Genomic DNA, 19,892 nt, shown 5'->3' on the forward strand with positions numbered 1-19,892 from the left:
TGTTAATGGACCCAAAAAGAGTCACATTATCTCGTAAAATAAAGAATAAACTACCGATTTTTCCCCTTAAACTTTCAATTAGCCTTCAATTTCTCTCCTTAAACTTTTCAATTAGAAAACTAAGGACAAATTTATGTTAAATGGAAACGTATACACAACATGTGATGGTAGTTTGGGCACTTTTAAAGACCCTAGATTTATAAAATGTTGACCCATGCAAATCTGTGTGATTCTATAGTTTTTGTGTTTAAATGTCTAGCGAAGTGATGTTTTTGTCCTCAAAAGAGAATCACATGGTGTGCATGTGATAAGAGTTAACTTTAATTTGGATGAAATCTATATAAAACTAACGGTAAAAGAAAAATCGGCCAAAAATAATAATTCAAGACCGTGATTTTTCCAATAAAAAAGTTTAGGGATAAATCAAAAGTTAAAGTAAAAGTTCATAAGAGAAATCAACTGTTTACGCTAAAATAAAAATCCTTTTAGTTGTGTTCATTAATTGTCCACTTCTGAGCTCACATATTTTTTATTTGTGTTCATTATTGTCCACTTCCGAGCTACCATTCTTACAATTTCATCAAAACAAATTAAACAATTCTTCAAGTTTGAGATCCCAACTGATATTGTTTTGTTCGTATCTACACTCGTTTCGAACATGCAGACGTCGTGGGAGCAGCTACATTGTCCGAGCTGATATGCTCCTCTCCATACAAGAGTTTGAACTCTCCGCCGCAACTTTGAACCAGCACGAGACTTATATAACTCAATTGATTAAGAGATTCACCCGCACGCAAAGTCTTGTAAACAAAATTTGTCATTGGCGCATAATTTAAAGTCATAATTGTTCAGATATTAACTTAGAATGAGGATCCTTTCTGGATTCTTTTTGTGAAGATCCGTGAATCGTGTCCGTTCATTGTACATCGTACGGTCAGAAATCATTTTAATTTTTTTTTATTTAAAATTGAACCCATACCTGATAAAAACTAACTGCACGATATACCATGAACGGACACGATTCACTAATCCTCACAAGAGGATCCAGATTCATAAACTTATAGTAAAATTGTACTACCATGTTAGAGCTACGACCCATTTAAGAATTTTGTCTTTGGTAAATGTTTTCATTTTACAGCAACATCTTATTAGTATACCAACTTTAACCACCCAAGAAAGACTCAAACCATTGCTAACTAGAATTGGTTAAGTTGGTAAAGATTATTCTGTTTGCTAGATCAAGGCATAGGTTCAAGTCCCGGCGACAATCATTCTTGATAGGTGATTTGTTAAAAAAAGGAAAGGCTTGCCAAGACCTGAGATGGGGTAGCTTCCCCTCCCCCTAAACTTTTTTTGATCAGGCAAGAAAGACTTAATCCGCTGCTTAATCAACAACTACATTTTTGACCAAAAAAAGACGATTCAGAGTTATATTTCACTACTCGAATCATAAAATTGAATGCAATAACAATTCTTTGGCATAGGAGATCCTTCAATGTTACGAATTAAAACTACAAATCTAAGCACAGAAATCTGTAAAAAGGAATCGTCTCTGATACAGCATTTGCACATCTGCCTTCTCTCATCCCCCTCCACACATAAACTAAACCCTTTTTGTGCACTACAAATTCGAGAACGAATCGAGTCGGCCTTTGCCATGCAAATGGTTTGTTCAACTTCTTTTCTCCAGTTCCCAAAACTATAGATACCACCGTAATAAAACATAAATGGCACTCATACAGTGCAGCCACCTAGCAATCTAAATTCGTCGTTGGTATGATATAGGACCATAATCAAACATACATGACCTTTCGCACAATGTGGCCACCTGGGGATGTGATACATCATTAGTATGGTCGGTATCGCATGGGCCGTCTGAACCTCGGAACCCTCCTGAGCAAAAGAAAAATCAGGTCAATGGCATGTCACAATATGAAGAGCTCATGCAAAGTTTCTCAAAGTGAGCGAGAGAAACAAAAACAAAGCTACAACTTTCAAGCAATGCAACTAACGAAGTAACTTCAACAAAATTTCAATAAACTTAATCAAGCTGCAATATTGACAACTTGATACAGGAGAACATTGTAGCCTATGAGGAATGGCCTAGTCCTTTAAGGTCGTTTTAGCTTCTAGTTTTGGCGGTTTAAGCATTTTCACCTTTTTTTCCCTTTTGCTAGAGACAACATATTATTTTCCAAAAAACAACATATTATCGGTTTAAGCACAATAAATATAGGCTGGCCTGTTGCTGGAGACAACATATTATTTTCCAAACTTCCATGCCTCTTTGACTTCCTTAAAAAGCAACAAAAGTAGAAAAGGAGATCATTGTGCAATGTGCTTACCCATAACCAAACCCAGGATAGAAGGGCGCAGCAGGTATGAAAGGCCTCCGAGATCGAGAAAATGGGCTGGGGCGCCTTCCTCGATACTGTTTCAGTCCAGGAACGTTTGTACGCTTAGCAGAGACCTGTTAATATACCAAAACCAATCACTGTTACCCAACTGATCGACTAAAAAATCAGTATTCAAATAAGTATAGAGACCTATACATAAAACAAGAAAGAAAAAAAAATCAAGTACCTTCAATTGACGGCCATGCAATTCTGATTCATTTAACAGGAGAGCATTCTGAACAGCCTCAACTTCAACAAACTCAACATAAGCAAATCCTTTTGGTTGACCAAACTTGTCGGTCAAAATTGTAACTCTGTTAACGGTTCCACAAGACTGAAAATGCTGCTGGACTTCCTCAGGAGTACATGCATAATCAACCTGAGGGTGAAGTCAAACAATCGGTTCTCACTCTTGGCCATAATGCTTCCAAAGAGCACAGCAAATATCACATGGTAATAATTTTAAAAAAAAAAAAAAAAAAAAATTCCCTAGTGCAGATGAACTAAGTCAAAAACTTGGGAAAGCATACTAAAACTTGAGACTGCAGCTTATAAAGTACATTGAACTAATATTAAGTATTTGTTACAGTTTAAGTCAACTGATCCAACTATATCTTTGTTACAGTTTAAGTCAACTGACCCAACTATATCTAAACCAGAAATTATCCAAACTAGCTATTCTTTCAAGATTAGCATGGCTGTGGACAGCAGGTGGCTACTTGATTTAAATCTCAAACGAGAACTTAAACACACTAAAAAACCTCAATAATTTGTAGACTACAGGCAAAAAATGGAAAACAAAGTCTAAATAAAAATAAAAGTCACCTAGTAAGTGCAAGAAAAGGACAGAAAACAAACTCTGTGGACAGCCCTGTCCTAGGGAACACCAAAAGCAAAAATGGAAATCTCTCCTACGATAAACTCAGTAATATCCTAAACTCGAACTCGATATAAAGTTTGACATATTTGATCCCTCCAAAATAAATTTGACATATGTAAATAGATAGAGACAGAGAGCAGAGCATGAAAACACATATCCATTATATAAAAAGGTCCAAATTAAAATGAAAAAGAGAAAGCATTGTTGAGCCTCACATTACCAACATAGATGGATCTAGAATCCACCTCCTCCTTCTCAGCCTGAGACGCAGAACCACTCGAGGAATCTTCATTCACAATCAAAACACATAAAACAAAAAGTATTAGCTATACTGATTGATATCATTACTTGAAGCATTAAACCTAGAGTAAAATTTGAGAACAAAAAGTATTAGCTATTCTGATAGATATCATTACTTGAAGCATTAAATCTAGAGTAAAATTTGATTGGGGGTATCATGTTTCATCGATTACAAACATGAACAGTTCCGAAATACTACTTATACACATCATGTTAGCCAACTGTGTGACAGAAAGATTCTTTTGAGAACCAATGAATGTATCATGTATGTATAACTCAACAGTGCCCTGGATGGGCTGACCAACAGAGGAAGACCAGGGATGTACAAATAGACAACACTAGCATACTGTGCAGGTTGAAAATAAGAGTTCAGATAGTAATAGTTACACAGAAGGACCAATCTAGCTTGCATAAAAGGACAATAATTACTAGTAAAACCATTCAAAACAACAGGCATACAAATATACGGAACAAAATCTACAAAACCCAATAATTTAAAATGAATAACCATCAGAATCAGGAACTTTATACATTTAACAACGGACAACCATGGTCAGACAGATGCGTATCACTAAAACTTTCCTGTTCTATATGCTAGCCTACATAAAAGGACAATGACGAAAAACCCTAGTGAACCATTAAAGACAGCACTCGTGCATGTACCCAGAACAAAATTACCAAAATCCAATTGTACAAAACCAAACACCTTCTAATTCAAGCACTCCATCCATTAAACCAGCGACAACTAACAACATGGGTCTCAGCACGCGTGAATGTACCCAGAATAATCAATAAAACTCCAATTCGGGTACCGTATCCATTCAATCGGCGACAACTAACAACATGGACCAGTTAGACGCATCATGATTCGAAAAAAAATCAAATCTTTTCATTATTTTAAGCTTTTATGAATCAGCATTCCCCAAACACAATCACAAAGGGACAACATAGCGGATTTTGACCTAGCATTACCTACACAGTCATCATTAAGTTCCAATTCAAACCCACCAAAAAACCCAATGCAGCCTAACCCTAGCTCAAGAAATCACCACCAAAACACTCAAAAGAAATAAAATTTAAAACAGAAAAGTAAAATCCGATACCTTGAACAGCGCCCATCTCCTTCTCGACCTTGGCCTGCATGTCGCGGAGAGCTCCAGCCTCTTCCTCTATCTCTTTCAGCCGCTTCTTCATGTCCTCCAGCTCCTACACCACATTGAAACCAGAACCCGACCCGAATCAGCCCAACCGGGCCAAACAAAAAGCTAGAGCACCAGATTTAAGAGGCTAAATTGATTGAGGGAGTACCTTGGAGTTAGGGTCGTCGTTGTAGTCTTGGTCGTCATCAACCCCGTCGGCCCTGGACGACATATCGACGTCCTCGCCGTCGTCGTTGGGGATCTCGGCGCCGTAAACCTCGTGCTCCTGTTGCTCCTCCATAGCCCTCTCTCTCGGTGGCTGTCGGATTGAGTGCGATTCGGAGAGGTCTGTGTGCGTGTGTGTCTGGCTTTTTGAGGTTTTTGGTTTTAGGGATATTATATATTTGGGATCGGGCGGTCGGTGTGTTTGGGCTTGCGGCTTGGCCGCTTGGGGTTGAGAGGAAGAATGCGGCTCAAATTTGAAGTTTTAGGGAATTTGTAGGGGTATTTTGGGGTTTTGACGTGTTTATCCGCTTGTCTTTGATTGGCTCGTTGGATTCCGACTTTTATGGGCTGATGATGAAAATTTAAGATTGAACCGCGTGGATTGAAAGAAAATCATGCGGCTGCCGTTCGCTTCTTACTTTTCGTTTTGCTGTAGGTCACTGTTGCCGTACCAAAGTCATTTGGCTTTCCGCGAGAGAGGAGAATTCTCTCTTCTATTCTCATTATTTTTTCCTCTCCTCCTTTGATACTTTGTTTACAATCAATATAAAATGTTAATATGGATTAATCATGATTGTTCAAGTAAGAGGAGATAAGAGGGAAGAAGAGAGAGATTAGGAAATGAGGGAATCATCCTTCTTCCATAAGTGGCCAACATCATCAGCAACTGAGTCTTAGTATTGGATTCCAACCACTAATCTTGGCTTATTTTCTGGATAAAATTTGGCATAAAAATTAAGTTTGAACCCATAATTTTTTTATCTCAATGATTGAAGAAGATTTAGGCGAGTTTAAATTTTAAAATTTGAATTTTAACCCAACAGTTGAAGTTAGTCTATCATAAGAGCTACTATACCTAAAAGAATTTAGCATAGAAATTATACTAGGAAGGGGAAAAAGGTTATGAAGACATGAATTTGAAGGTGTTTACTTGACTTTCACAAAACAACCTAGACATTAATTGAACTCGTGAACTTTTTAATGCCTAGTTTATTAATAAACATTGCAATTTTCAAATTTCAATTAGTTGGAATGGTTTATGACCACGACAAAGTGATCGTATAAGAATACAAAAATGATGTCGACAATAATAGTTGTAATTGTTAGAGGAGGCCCCGAGTTCGTATCCTCTCTCTCGATCCATAGTTAAAATTAAGCGAGACTGAAAAATGGTTTGCTAGTCGACATGCGAGTTCATGCACTAGATTTTCATTGAAGCAAGTGAAGAGCAGTGTCACTTTGGCTTCAAATCCACCGGCTGCAGCTTTTCTTTCTCTCTGGTGCTTTCTCTCATATTTCAAAGCCAACGCAAACCGTTGAGACGCGGTTAACTGGCGACGAGGAGGAAGGTGGAAGTCGACCACGGAGTCGAGTGGCTGACGATGGTGGGTTGGGGGGAGAGTTTTGTTGGCTGTTGAGTTTTATTGGAGCAATGGTGCCCAATGTTTAGCTTAATTGGAGCTTTGGTCCATGAATCTTAGCTCAATTAGATATTTGATCCTTGAACTTTAGCTTAATTAGATCATTGGTCCCTGAACTTATTATAATGTAGACAATAGTCTTTTTTGCTAACTCTGTTGGCACTTATATCGAATTTTATCCAAAATAAGGGTTTACAGGGAAAAGATTGAATAGAAGTTTTAACGGAGTTAATCAAAATGATCATCGCTTTGCATTATAATAAGCTTAGAGATCAATACTCACACGTTTTTAACTCAAAGACCATTTCTCGATGTAAATAAAATGGAGGTAACACAAGCACATAATCGAAAAATTAAAAACAAAATGGTTAATATTGTCATATCACATTACGTTAGCTTTATGTTTCTCGCATATTTCTTATGTAATGGATGTGCTTTTTTTTTTTTGGTGAAAGTTGTTTAGGAATCCAAAGGCTCTTGAAGTGCTTTCGGCAAGAAGCATATAACTAATGCTTCTTTTAAATGCACTTCTAAGTGCAAAACACTTTGATTGAAAACGTTTTCAATCGTTTTAAAATCACTTTCAAACATTTCAAATTGTTTGCTTCTGCATAAACTCTGAGCAATCATATCTCCATCAAGGTAAAAAAAACCTTTTAACCAAAAGGATCAAGTGATGAGGCCTCAAAAAACCAGTCAACAAGAACAAAATTTTTGTTAGTGGCCAAGGCATTGACTCTTTTCAAGATGTGGCATTTCAAGTAAGTTGGTGATGTTGCCCACTTCCTAGAATCATCTCAATCGCAAAAGCAGCTCAAAGATGCTTTTCTCTGCATTAAAAAGCCAAAAGCCAAAAGCAGCATAACACTCCTCTGGCCTAAAATGGCAAACTGGCAATGAGTCTCGTTGAGGCAAGAAAAAAATTGCATTATATATGAGTGAAGACATATTTTTGATCAAGTTGGCTGCCAGATTGACCTCCATGATCTTCCCTTTTGCTCCAAAGAATATATTCCCTGGTGTTAGCCAAATGGTGCAGACACACATATATGAAATAATAAAAAAGAATTATGGCACTGAAATTATTTTGGTTCGTTTTACAGGGCTATAAATAGAGAGTTCAAACAACAATCTTTGCATCCTCATCTCAACATTGTAGCGAGTTTACGAAGTCTTAGCGAGAAAGATTCGAACCTACGACCAATCACTTAACAGGCGAACACCGGGTGAGAAGTGAAGAGGAAGAGAGATCTTGCATGAGAGTTAAAGCCTTGTTTGGTAGCCAAGGATGACTTGCCTGCTCTACCTAGAGAGACGAACTCCACTTGTTTGTGTGAGGAAAACTCCTGTTTGGCCAGGCAGGCATCCCTGGCTAATTTGACAGGCTCTTCTTTCTCATGCCAGGCCTTCTCTTCTTCCCTGAGCAGAACTGGGGAAATGATGACTTTTTCGTGAAAAAAGGTGGGAGCTTTTTAATTTGGCTAAATTGCACTAACAGTCATTGTAATTTACTCGAATTATCACTTTCGTTCTTATACTTTGAAAAATGCTATTCGCATATCATTTTTATTTCTCACTCATCTTTGTTAATTTTTTGTCATTGATCTTCTTTACTTTATTTGATTTAACGGCCAAAATTAAGAAAAATGTGTAAGAAGTAAAAGTGGTTGTGTGGATAGTATAAACGTATCCTTTTTCCTAGCATTTTTGTCCTTGTAGTGATGTAGTTTCATTTTGTTTGCACTGCTAATTAGTCTAATTCGTCAAATTTTTTTTTTCCAAGTTGGGTTTTTCAAATGAGAAGATATGCACAAAAAGGAATGAAAAGTTTAACTTAGATGAGAAAATGAATTAAATGGTAAACATAACGAAAGTATAAGAACGAAAATGTAAGAAAAACTATACAAATCCTGAAAATTCGAGGTCTTTGTAACTATAAGAAATGAGTTCGGCTACAAAGATACATATCACTCAGTTATTCAAAGTTTATGCAAAATCTAATAACAGCAACTCATTAAATACTAATATGCAAAGTATGACTAACGATTTTTCGAACCACTCAGCAGTTCGTACTAAAAATTGATCTAAACTTTAGAGACCCCAATTAAACCCAAGTGGGCCCCAATCTTTCTCTGAGTCGTCTTCTCAACAGAAGCAACGGTTGGATTTGCTCCCATATATAAAACTATTTGGCGGGAGATGTCGTTTCTGTGGACAAATATATTTTCTTTTGCATCTTCTTCCTTCATCATCTTCATCTTCTTCTTTATTGCCAAGTAAAGAAGGAGTTTGTATATTCTCTACATCACCAATTCGCCAGCAACACAAATTATCGAAAAATGCAGGAACTTCAATCGGATTGGTGCTCCCCTACTCGCCTCCAAACCAGCCCCATTGCCCAATTCGATTTTCCGGTACGAATCATCCATTACCCTTTATCTCCATCAAGATTTCACCTTTCTCCGCTGTTCATCCATGCGTTGTTGTTTTTTCGACATTTGGTTTCTGATTTGGTGTTCCCGAATTTTGGGTTTTGTTTATGCATCTGCAAATTCAGGGAGATCGGTTTATACCCAGTAGGAGTTTGATGGATCTTGATCAAGCCCGCAGTTTATTGACCAACAGAACAAGGCCGACCCGAAATTCGAACTTCAATGTATGAATCCACTTTGCTTTCAATTCATCAGTTTTTAGTTCCTTTCTTTGTCTTTTTGGGAAATTGTTTCTGGGTTTTATGGGGGTTTATTTTTTATTTAAATTTGAAAGTTGCATTTAACTTCTGAACATCAAGATTTGGGCCTGCTCCAATTCTATCAGTTTTTAGTTTTTTTCTTTGTTTTCTGGTAAATTGTTTGTGGGTTTTGTTGTTTTGTAGTTTTTACTTCTGTTTGAGTGCTGCATCCAACTTATGATGAATTTCAAGATTTGGGTCTGCTGAGTTTTCTTGTAAACGATTCTCGAACTTGTTGGGTCTTTGCAGGATGTATACAGACGGAGCTTAGAGGACAAACTGACTTTGGATTCGGATGGGAATCCATTTAGGATGTTGGTTTTTAGGGGAAGTCCCAAATCAAACCGAAAGCCGATCCGTTCTGTTGATCTGATGCGACAGGATGAAGCAAAGGAATTGGACAGTAGTGTTAAAAATGTTCAGCCTCGAAGATTGCCTAAGGTACTAAAAACGAAATGGTTGTCAAACGTTATCAAATGGTCAATATTTTTTGAACTTTGATCAAATTGAGTGCGAATGCTGCAGGGGGAAGCTAGGGTTCTGGATGCAGTAAACATAAAAAATGACTTTTACTCCAGCGTCATGGATTGGGGGAAAAACAGTATTCTTGCAGTTGCTCTGGGGAGCGATTTGTTCCTCTGGAACTCGACGAACCGCGAAGTGCACAAACTGCTGCATGTTGATGATCCGACTGACTTCCCAACCAGTGTAGCCTGGTCTGAAAATGCTAAAACTTTAGCCGTTGGATATAGGCGATCCAAGCTCCAACTTTGGGATGCTGAGACTTCCAAGCTTGTAAAATCTCTCTCAAACACCCTCTCATGAGTTTTGAGTTTTTTCATTGTTTTCGAGCATTTGGTTCATCTGTTTGACACGCAGGTTAGGAGGTTTGAAAACCACAAGGACAGGATAGCCACCGTTGCGTGGAATGGTCACGTTTTAACTTCCGGCAGCCGTGACACATCCATCATCAACCATGATGGTAGGTCAAAAATGTTGTTTCACATTCATCTTATTGCAACATTTCACATATTTTTTGTTAACTGTTTTCGCAGTCAGAGCAGGCAGCATTGTGGCTTCCAGATTGCAGGCGCATAAAGAAGAAGTGTGCGGTTTGAAATGGTCAGAAGGAGGCAATGTACTGGCAAGCGGAGGCAATGATAATATTCTGTACATCTGGGACTCATCGAAAATGAACTCGAGTCGTTTCTTGTTTCGGTTTAGAGAGCATTGTGCTGCAGTCAAGGCCCTCGCGTGGTGTCCCTATCAGTCTGAGGTGCTTGCCTCTGGTGGAGGCACAGAAGATGGGTGTATTAAGTTATGGAATACAAAAAAGGGAACCTGCATTAAAACCATTGAAACCAATGCTCAGGCAAGTTATAGAATTCGGTCTCCGTTTTGTGAGCTTTCCGTGTTTTTTTTTCTTTTCGGTCCCTTGTTACCCGCAATCAGTTCACGTTGTATATCCAGGTCTGTGGACTGGAGTGGAACAGGCATCACAAGGAGATTCTGAGTGCCCATGGCTATAGTCGAAGCGAGCTCATCAAGAATCAGCTGTGCATTTGGAGGTATCCTTCTATGGCGAATGTCGGAAACTTGAATCGCCATACGTCCAGAATCCTCCATGTTTCCCAGGTTTGACAACCCGTAAAGCTTATTCATCCCATACATCTGGGAATATATCTCGATTTTCCTATTTAGCACTTATCGCATGAGTGCAAATGGTTGTTGACGTGAAATATCTTCAGAAGCATCTAATTTGGTTTCTTTTGATTGATTTTCGGTGCAGAGCCCCGATGGGTTAACTGTGGTATCAGCTGGCGGAGATGAGACACTTCGATTCTGGGAGATCTTCGGACCACCAAGCATCGACAAAATCTCTCCCCTGGATGGTCTCTTATCTCTCAAGACTTCTGCCTTACGATGATGCGGATAAAAGCTGTAGTTAGTTTATGGAGAAAAGAAAATGTACATGAACAGCTCTATAGATTGTAGAAAACCACAGAGAAATATACATGTTCCCTTATGACTTTTGCACTGCCAAAAATTTCCTTGAGAAAAATCAAGAACGCGTTGTATTACTTTTTGCTAAATCGTGCCCTACATTCTATCAACTCATTCCTCGTGGATACACAAAATTTGGCACATGCTGCCTAAACTCAGATGACCTCTATTACATTCGGAAGGCAACGAGCCTATAACTGTTCCCAGATTATCTAGACTGCAAATAAACTGAACTCATTCGGTCTCTGAGTCATCGCTCTTGTTGTCCACATAAATCTCTGGAACTTCACCGTCTGATGTTTTCTCCTCCTCCTCTCTCGTCTTCCTTTCCTCTTCTTCCTCTCTTTCAGTAGCTCGAGCCTTTGCTATTTCAAGCCTAGAACTGACTGCTTCCCACGATACAAGTTTCTCCATGAAGATTGATAAGTAATCTGCTCGCCGGTTCTGAGGGAAGAATCAAAGATGTGGTTGTTAGATGCATTGGTATAAGACAGAATGCATAGGTCCCAAATCACAAGACGGAAGTTCAAATGTTCAATAAACAAAGACTCACCTGAAAATCGAGGTAGTAAGCATGCTGTTGAAACAAAAGCAATTTAAATCTGTTAGTAATGGCTTTTCCCAAATGAACTGAGCAATATAACTATTTCCATATGGGAGGAAACATGTAAATGTCTAATACCTCCCAAACATCGATAGTAAGGAGTGGCTGCAGAAATCAATATGAAAACTCATTACACACAAGGAAGAAAAGTCTTAATGTGAATGGTAAGATTTCCTAAAGACTATAGAGTAGTACAGTACTCATCTTTACTCACAGAATAATCCCAAATAAGCGGGTTAACGGCATTAGGACTCTTCACCACTACAAGCTTCTTGTCTTCATCAGATGGCTTAGGATTTACTGCATTTCCAACATCAAGTCTATTTGCTTTATCTGGAAAAGGCAATACATATATTAGTTTACGCAAATTCAGCATGGAGAGGAACATTAATCTTAAAGCAAATAATCTGAAGTGTCATGGTGGGAAGACAACTACTCACATGCAAGCCAAGCCCAGCCAGAACCCAACTGTGTAGTTGCAGCTGACCTTAAATCGTCAATCAATCTCTCAAAAGAACCAAAGTCTCTATTAATTAGTTCTAGAAGTTCCCCGGATGGTTTTCCCCCGCCACCTGGTTTCATGGATTCCCAGAAGAAGTCATGGTTCCAGATCTGCAAACAGGCCAAAAAAGGAGTGAGTAGTTAACAATATGGCATTGATGCACAACAAAACATTATAAACTTGAAATTGCAAAAAACGCATCAGGTGGATTAATCATTATCTACCTTAACATTCAAGTAGTCGTAAATTTACCAATACCGAATATAAGCTTAAAATGTGTAAGTTGAGATGCACTTCTCCACACTTCCAGAATATAATCAACTAAAACCATTCAAAATCGTTACAGAAATCCATGTTGCGGACAGCATACCTGCGCTGCTTGATTGAAAGGTGGGAGCAGATCCCCCTTGTTGTATGTAGCAAGTATGACATCTTCCAATGACAATTCACCTAGTTCTGTTCCTGCTATCAACTTGTTTAGGTTATCCACATAACCCCTATGGTGCTTCCCCCAGTGATACTCTAACGTCTCCTTGCTCATATGCGGCTCCAATGCATCCTGCTCAAAACCAAACATCAAAACAAAGTGTCAAATTTACACAGCATTGTCATACAAAGCGAACAAGTACCTGAATTTTACGGATCATTTCCAGCTAAACTAGCTAGAATTCTCAATATATAGCTACTCAAAGTACAGTTTCTTATACGAGTACCCGAATTTTACTATCTCAATATGGTTAATAAAGGATGAAAGCTTGTAACTTTATGGAAATGAGTCAAAACCCACTGGTAAAACAGTGATTAGCTACACAAAACCAGCTTGTATTTATATATAAGAAACTTCATATGCAAAGAAAAAGCTTACTTACCAGTGGATATGGAGGAGGCTTCAGCTCAAATTGTGCCCTAATATCGATGGCACCGACTTTCCTTCTGCATTTTCTCTGCTTTGACAGCATCAAAATCCCAAATTAAAATTTTATATACAACGAAATCAAATTTTCAAACATTTTCTTCAAAATTCTCAGAAACCAAAGGAAACCCATCTCTGCTTGTACGAAAATAAAATTTAAAAAATTTTAAAACAGGCGAACCTGTTTCTTTGGCCATTGCAAACTGCGAGCCGGTCCCAGACTTCCACTGAGCCCTGCAAATTTCGATTAACCGTTAAACTTAATGAAAACCCACTTGCACACAGAGGAAGAGAAGGAGGGGGGAGGCGGGTAACGAGTGCAATGACCTTGACAGGACGGACCCAGTGCGCACGTTAGCGGACCAGTCGTAGCTTGGGGTGCCGTTGCTGCTGCTGCAGCAACTCCGATTGGTGTTACCATGTCTTAAAGTTGAAAACTTTGGATAAAGAAGCAGCTCAACACTTTTAACAGGGGATGGGACTGCATAGTAAATGTTTTATTTTGGGAGGGGCTTGAGTAAAATATATCAACTTTGTTGGGTCTATCTTATGTGTCATTGTGTCAACGTTTTTTTGGTCAATCATTGTGGCAAATTGATGTCGTTAAATTAGGTAAATAGTACTGAAATTGGAATTTACTTTCCAAACCATTATTTTTTTTTTCCTGATTCCAAACCATTATTGGAGAACAAGATTTGAACTTTGCACATTAAATTAATAATCTAATTTGGCCAATTATTGTGTCAAAATTGAGTGTAGAAGGAGCATTGAATCACTATATTGTTCGAACTTAATTATTTATTGTTAAATGTTAGAGTTTTATTACAAAATATTTTTAGTCTTCTAAATTTCTGAATGTGAGACTTATATATAATACACCCCTTACATGAGATTATTACATAATAGGCTACATGTGGAATCAATCTCACATCGGATATTAACGCGGAAACATGATGTTACATTAAATTTGGTAACTTGGGCATGACCCGAACCCACATAACTCACAATCAACACCACTCTAATATCATGTTAAATAATGTCCCATGAAGGCATAGTTGCCCCATTAGGGCATGCACTTCCTATGTTTTTTTTTTCTTTTCTTTTTTTGTGATGGCGCCTTGGAGAGTTGGAGTTTTGCAAAATCCTCTTGGTTTGGTGAAACGAGTAAGCAACTCGGTCGAATGTGGTGCCAACTACCTCCAAATGAGAAAAATGTCTGCAATCTCACTCAATGCGTGGCCATTTTCAGTTGCGGACGATTCAGTTGTTTTGTTGTATTAGTTTAGTTTGAAATGGAACGGAAAACTAAGAGATGTGATGCGAATGCATTTTGCAGGTATACGAGAAGATGGCGAAGAAGGACAATGCAAGGTACCAGAGGCAGTGCAGGCAGTTGATGGGAAAGCCGCTCGTGGTACTGCGAAACGGCAGATCATGAGGATAACAGAAAACGTAGATGATTTCAGCATAATACTGTAATGTAAGTGATAAATATGCGTTACATTTTCCTTGTTATTAAGCCTGTGATTTTGCTGGTGCTTAGGAAATTTGGACCTTCACATTTCCGTATACAGAACAGGAGAACGAAAACAGATGACGAAAATCACAGGGAGAATTTCTTCTTCCGCTTAAGCATTTTACTTGATGTTAGCTGCGGTTCCTGCAAAAGAAATGACAAAGGAAAGTTCAATAAACGGAACATTTCTTATGCCTCCGAACTAATTCAGAAGCAATGACGATCATATTTAGTTACCTGTGTCAACCTGCCAGCAAGACTCGGAGATGACGTTGAGGTATCACGGCCTTCATTCTCCGTGTTGAGAATGGTAGATCTTATCGCCCTCATGATGCTGCCGTATGTGGTTCCATGTCCATGCTCGATGGCTTGGGTGAAAGAAAAAGTCATGACACCAGTTGGAGTACTAGTCGACAGATTCTGTGCAGACAAATGAACATTAACCCCATTTGTTTATTAGTCACATTTTAATACAACAAATAGTTTAAGAAATTAAGATGTTGTCTTAGAATTTTTGAAGTACTGAAGCATCAGCAGAGGTCTGATGATCATCACAGCCACTGAGGCATATGACCTTCCCGCCATTTGTTCCTTTCCAAACACCCGATGGAGGGCGGTGATCCTCCCATACGTATCTCCCACTTCTGCATCCATAAATTATGCTAAACTCTTGAGTACAACTTGCCAACATTAGATTTTGAGTGGTGATTTGTGCACTCTCATTTTCTCATCCTTTGGATTGAATAAAGGAAGAGCGCACGAGGAGAAAACTGGATTGTGAAAATCACAACCGTAGATTTTAGCAACAAAATTTAAAACTCGGCTTAGTTACCTGTCGATCCTGCAAAGGAATGCTAAATCTAGAGCAGTACCGCTATGGCAAGCATCCATAAAGGTGTGAGGCTTAACCCCACGAGGAAGAGGTCTTACAATCATTGCATTGATCTCATCGTCTGAAATCAGTCCCCGACTCTTGAAATCCACGGGACACAAGTTTTCGTCATATCCATCCACCTCATCCCCGGTGTAGTTCCTCTTTCTTTTTCCATGACCGGAATAATGGAACACCAAGGAGTCTCCTGGTTGCCAACCTTGCACAAGCCAATGCAGAGCCCTTATCATGTTTTGTTTGGTAGGATGCGGATTTGGGTCAGTTTCTTCTTCTGCAAGTAACTCTCAGCCTGTTCAGTTTCTAGGAAAATAGGTTTAATATCAAATTACCAGGTTGAGAAGTTACCGGTGAGCATGAGAATGGAGGAATCCGGGAAGTGGAACCGATTGACAAGCAAGTGCTTCATACATTTTGCATCATTGATCCAGCCCTTAAGCTCATGCTTGGAGTCCTTATACGACACAGCGCATATCACAGCTCGTTTGCATCCTCGAGCCAACATAGGTGTCCCTGGTGGTATTTGGCTGTACGGGGGTGGAGGCAGGGTGAGGAGGGGCGGTTGATGAGGCGGGCAGTGGTGGGAATACGAATACGGGGCTGTATAGGTGGCAACCCGGCATATGGGGCGGTAGACGGGGGCTTCGCCTGGCCGTAGTAGCTGCACCTTTTTGTGGCAGTTCGAGCATTGTACAGGCATCGACATGGTGAGAGAGTCTGGGGGGAAACAGGAAAAGAAGATGTTGTGATCATCAACCGCAAATCATGGGACTTTAAATATGCCAAATCTCCAACTTCTCCTGTTAGTTTGGTTAAGATTCGAACATATCTATTCTTCTATGTTTTTTAGATGCTTTTTGCTTCTTCGTTTTATGCTACAATACTTTACATCTTGTTCTTCAATTCTTTTCTGTTCGAACATATTTATGTTAAAAACATGTCGCGGGCTTATTCGAAGCTATTTAGATGTCGAATAATTTGAAATGACTAAGCCTTTGACTCTATTTGTGGACATTAAAGACATAGGATTTTGAATCTTGACAGAAAAAAGACTAATTAGGTGTGAATTTTCATCGGGAGGCTGTTTACGTTGTTTACTTGGTGTAGCTTGTTCTTGTTCCAATGCAAGGAAGTTTCAGATACAGATTTTATTGGTTAGGGTTTATTTGATATCAGATCTACACAGCACGACTAACAGCCATCGAGCATCATCCAAGAACACAGAACGATAGATCGGTAAACAATAGAATTAAACACAAGCAGATACAAAATTGGGTTTCTCTGAGAAGTGTACACACGAATAGGAGGCCGGGGCACAATTAATGAATGATTTTGAGCAATAATAGGGAAATCCTGCTTCAATAACTACAAGGAGAAAGGCTTCTTATACACATCAAATGGTTCATTGGCGGTTAGCTGTGGTTCCTGCACAAAAGATTGTTCAAAGCAGAGTTAAAGATGCTAACCGAAATCAACTTAGGCCTGGTTTGGTACTGAGGTGATTCTGAAAAAAACTGGTATAAAAAAAAGTTGGAAGTTGTTTTTGTGTTTGGTAAACATTCAGCTTCAGCTTTTTTTCACAGTTTTGGGTGAAAAAAAGCCAAAAATAAGAAGTTACCAAACTCAGCTTTGAAAAACCGGTTTTTTTTCACATCTGTTTTACATAAAAGTTTACCAAACACTATAATACTGCTTTTTTTTTTTTTTTTCAAAAGCACTTTTATAAAAAAAAAGTTTACCAAACACCCTACTGCTTTATTTCATAGCTGCTTATTCTCACAGCACAGCAGAAGCAGCTTTTTTTCAAAACACAGCAATACCAAACCCGCCCTTAATTGATTTAAGATCAAGTTTATCAAAAATCTAATTTTATGGGAGCGTTTAATTGCTCACGCATTTTGGCATTTTGAATACGGTCAAAACGAGTGCAAAAATAATACCTGTCTTAACCCGCCAAGACTCCCTCCTTTCAAAAGCATGGAGATAAGAGATGTCACAATACCACCTCCAACATCATTGTCTGTGTTACGGATGGTAGATCGCATTGCATTCAACATGTTACCATATGTATCTCCATGTCCACGCTCGATGGCTTGGATGAAAGCATAAGTCATGGCACCAGTCGAAGTAATCTTTGACAAAGCCTGCAAACGTGGCCGTGTTAGCTTTGTTTCTTTGAACAGCCCTATGTCAGAAAAGGAGACATTGCTAGTCTAGCATAAATAACAGTTTAAGATTTTGTCCAAGACTTTACTGAGGTATCAGCAGAAGTTTGATCATCATCACAGCCACTAAAGGAAATGACCTCTCCACCATTTGTTCCTTTCCAAACACCTGATCTAGGGCGATGATCCTCCCATACGTACTTCCCGTTCCTACATTCAATATCACAATGAATAAATGAAAAAGTACACAGAGCAATGATAAGCACAAAACAGATTGTGGGAGTAACATTATGCACAGATACATAACAAAATATCAAGCTAGAGTTACCTGTCCATCCTACAGAGAAATGGTAAATCTAGCACAGTACCACTGTGGCAAGCATCCACAATTGCATGAAGCCTAGCCCCGGTGGGAAGAGGTTTGACAATTGTTGCATTGATCTCATCATCGATAATCATCCCCTGAGTCTCAAAATCCGAAGGACATAGCGTTTCATCAAATCCATCCACCTCATCCCCGGTGTAGTTCCTCTGTTGTGATCCATGACCAGAATAATGAAACACCAAAGAATCCCCTGCTTGACAACCTTGCACAAGCCAAAACAGCGCCATTCTCATATTTTGCTTGGTTGGGTGCCTATAAGGATCAGCTTCTTCTTCTGCAAGCAATACACACGAACATTAACATAACGACGTTCTAAAGAAACCCGAGTGCATTACTAAAGCAAGCTTTTAACTTTTTACTACCATTTCACAATATGTGGAACAACAGTAACATGGCAAGTCATAATGCAAATGTTCAAAAACTCAGTTCATCAAAACATGATAAAATTTAGATACACCAAAGTAATAATTTTGAATTCTCAATTGTTAATTTGTTATTAATCATACTTAATTGATTACTTAAATGGTAATTGCATAATTATTCACAATGTAGATATCATTAAAATCTACAGAAAAATACCCACTTTGCCAAAAAAAAAGAAGCAAAAAGATCGATGCTTTGCAGCAAATTTAGAACAATTCAACGATTGCGGACCATAAATGTGGAAATTAAGAACAGAAAAACTAGTCTTCGCTGACCCATAAATTAAAGTCTTAATTAAACAGATATTAAACATACAATTCAATCCACACGCAACATCAAGCGTTGAAGAAATGGGAAGAGAAAGAGGTTACCGGTGAGCATGAGAATGGAGGATTCTGGAAAGCTGAACTTGTTGACCAGCAAGTACTTCATACACTTGGCGTCGTTAATGCATCCCTTGAGCTCGTGACGGGACCGCTTGTACGACACGGCACATATCACAGCTCGCTTCCGCCCGTGCACCGACGGAGGAGGCACCGGCGGCGAGTCGTTGTAGGGAGAAGTGGAGGGCGGAGGAGGGTTGTGGTTAGATGAGGAGGAGGAGGAAGAGTAGGGCGGAGGTGGAAAAGCGCGGGAGTCGGCGATGCGGGTGAATGCCTGGCACAGGGGGCAGCGGATCGTCCTAGCGCCGGGCGGCAGCTGCAGCGGCGTCTTGCAGCCGGAGCAGTCTACCAGCAACGGCATGCCGGAACTGAATTGAATTGGATTGGGAGAGATTGTTGTGATCGGAAGGCGATGAGAGAGAAGGGATTGAGGAAGAAGGAAATGGTGGGGAGGGAGAGGGGTTGCAAAAGGAGAAGGCTTTTATTGACTTGGTGAAATGGTGGAATGGTGGAGTGGTTCGTGACTTTGGGAGGAAGGTGACGTGAAATGCGAGGGGAAGAGAGAGAGAGAGAGGAAGTGGAATTCAATTTGACCAATCACAACGGAGCAACGACATCCAATGTTATGTATTCAATTGAGATTTTGAGATATTTTATTTTATTTTTAATAAATTTAGAGGTACATAATCAGAATATTAAGTGATTATCTGAAATTCAATGTGTATTCAATCAAGATTTTAAGATAGTTTATTAAAATCTTTAGAAATTCGGGTGTATTCAATTAGAATTTTAAAGAAGTTTATAACATTTTAAGTGTATTCAATTAGAATTAGAATTTAAAGAATTTGGAAAAATTGAGGAATTAGAGGGAATTTGAGAGATTTTACTGTGTATTTTAATCCACAAATCTCACATTTCCCCTTGAGATTTCGAGAGAATTGAATCAAAATTTTACATAGAATCTCTACAAATCAGTTAAACTTCCTAAAAATCCATGGATTTATAAATTCATTAAA

General features: G+C 38.9%; 5 protein-coding genes across 5 annotated transcripts; 1 reads left to right on the top strand and 4 right to left on the bottom strand.

The window, feature by feature from the left end:
* Positions 1 to 1,453: 1,453 nt before the first annotated feature.
* On the bottom strand, positions 1,454 to 5,160 carry LOC137720389 (polyadenylate-binding protein 1-like). Its single transcript, XM_068459454.1, has 6 exons — positions 4,885 to 5,160; positions 4,680 to 4,782; positions 3,492 to 3,562; positions 2,584 to 2,775; positions 2,346 to 2,470; positions 1,454 to 1,893 (listed from the first exon to the last, which is right to left on the bottom strand). The coding sequence occupies exons 1-6, from the start codon at positions 5,014 to 5,016 to the stop codon at positions 1,848 to 1,850; spliced, it is 669 nt and encodes a 222-aa protein (XP_068315555.1). The 5' UTR covers positions 5,017 to 5,160; the 3' UTR covers positions 1,454 to 1,847.
* Positions 5,161 to 7,758: 2,598 nt separating this feature from the next.
* Positions 7,759 to 11,038, top strand: LOC137721175 (cell division cycle 20.5, cofactor of APC complex-like). The gene is made up of 9 exons (XM_068460281.1): positions 7,759 to 7,822; positions 8,639 to 8,775; positions 8,919 to 9,017; positions 9,342 to 9,533; positions 9,618 to 9,887; positions 9,972 to 10,074; positions 10,148 to 10,464; positions 10,563 to 10,727; positions 10,882 to 11,038. The coding sequence occupies exons 1-9, from the start codon at positions 7,759 to 7,761 to the stop codon at positions 11,017 to 11,019; spliced, it is 1,485 nt and encodes a 494-aa protein (XP_068316382.1). The 3' UTR covers positions 11,020 to 11,038.
* Positions 11,039 to 11,118: 80 nt separating this feature from the next.
* On the bottom strand, positions 11,119 to 13,584 carry LOC137720653 (superoxide dismutase [Fe], chloroplastic-like). The gene is made up of 9 exons (XM_068459741.1): positions 13,443 to 13,584; positions 13,297 to 13,349; positions 13,072 to 13,146; positions 12,573 to 12,761; positions 12,141 to 12,312; positions 11,915 to 12,033; positions 11,779 to 11,805; positions 11,650 to 11,673; positions 11,119 to 11,540 (listed from the first exon to the last, which is right to left on the bottom strand). Exons 1-9 carry the CDS (start codon positions 13,534 to 13,536, stop codon positions 11,331 to 11,333), a joined length of 963 nt encoding a protein of 320 aa, XP_068315842.1. The 5' UTR covers positions 13,537 to 13,584; the 3' UTR covers positions 11,119 to 11,330.
* Positions 13,585 to 14,783: 1,199 nt separating this feature from the next.
* LOC137721177 (metacaspase-1-like) lies at positions 14,784 to 16,226 on the bottom strand. Its single transcript, XM_068460283.1, has 4 exons — positions 15,869 to 16,226; positions 15,464 to 15,794; positions 15,155 to 15,275; positions 14,784 to 15,051 (listed from the first exon to the last, which is right to left on the bottom strand). The coding sequence occupies exons 1-4, from the start codon at positions 16,224 to 16,226 to the stop codon at positions 14,839 to 14,841; spliced, it is 1,023 nt and encodes a 340-aa protein (XP_068316384.1). The 3' UTR covers positions 14,784 to 14,838.
* A 110-nt stretch (positions 16,227 to 16,336) lies between these two features.
* On the bottom strand, positions 16,337 to 19,391 carry LOC137720905 (metacaspase-1-like). Its single transcript, XM_068460026.1, has 5 exons — positions 18,865 to 19,391; positions 18,014 to 18,344; positions 17,775 to 17,895; positions 17,461 to 17,664; positions 16,337 to 16,945 (listed from the first exon to the last, which is right to left on the bottom strand). Exons 1-5 carry the CDS (start codon positions 19,235 to 19,237, stop codon positions 16,886 to 16,888), a joined length of 1,089 nt encoding a protein of 362 aa, XP_068316127.1. The 5' UTR covers positions 19,238 to 19,391; the 3' UTR covers positions 16,337 to 16,885.
* Between the last annotated feature and the right edge of the window lie 501 nt (positions 19,392 to 19,892).

Source organism: Pyrus communis, chromosome 16 (assembly GCF_963583255.1).
Source record: "Pyrus communis chromosome 16, drPyrComm1.1, whole genome shotgun sequence".
NCBI classification, from domain to species: domain Eukaryota; kingdom Viridiplantae; phylum Streptophyta; class Magnoliopsida; order Rosales; family Rosaceae; genus Pyrus; species Pyrus communis.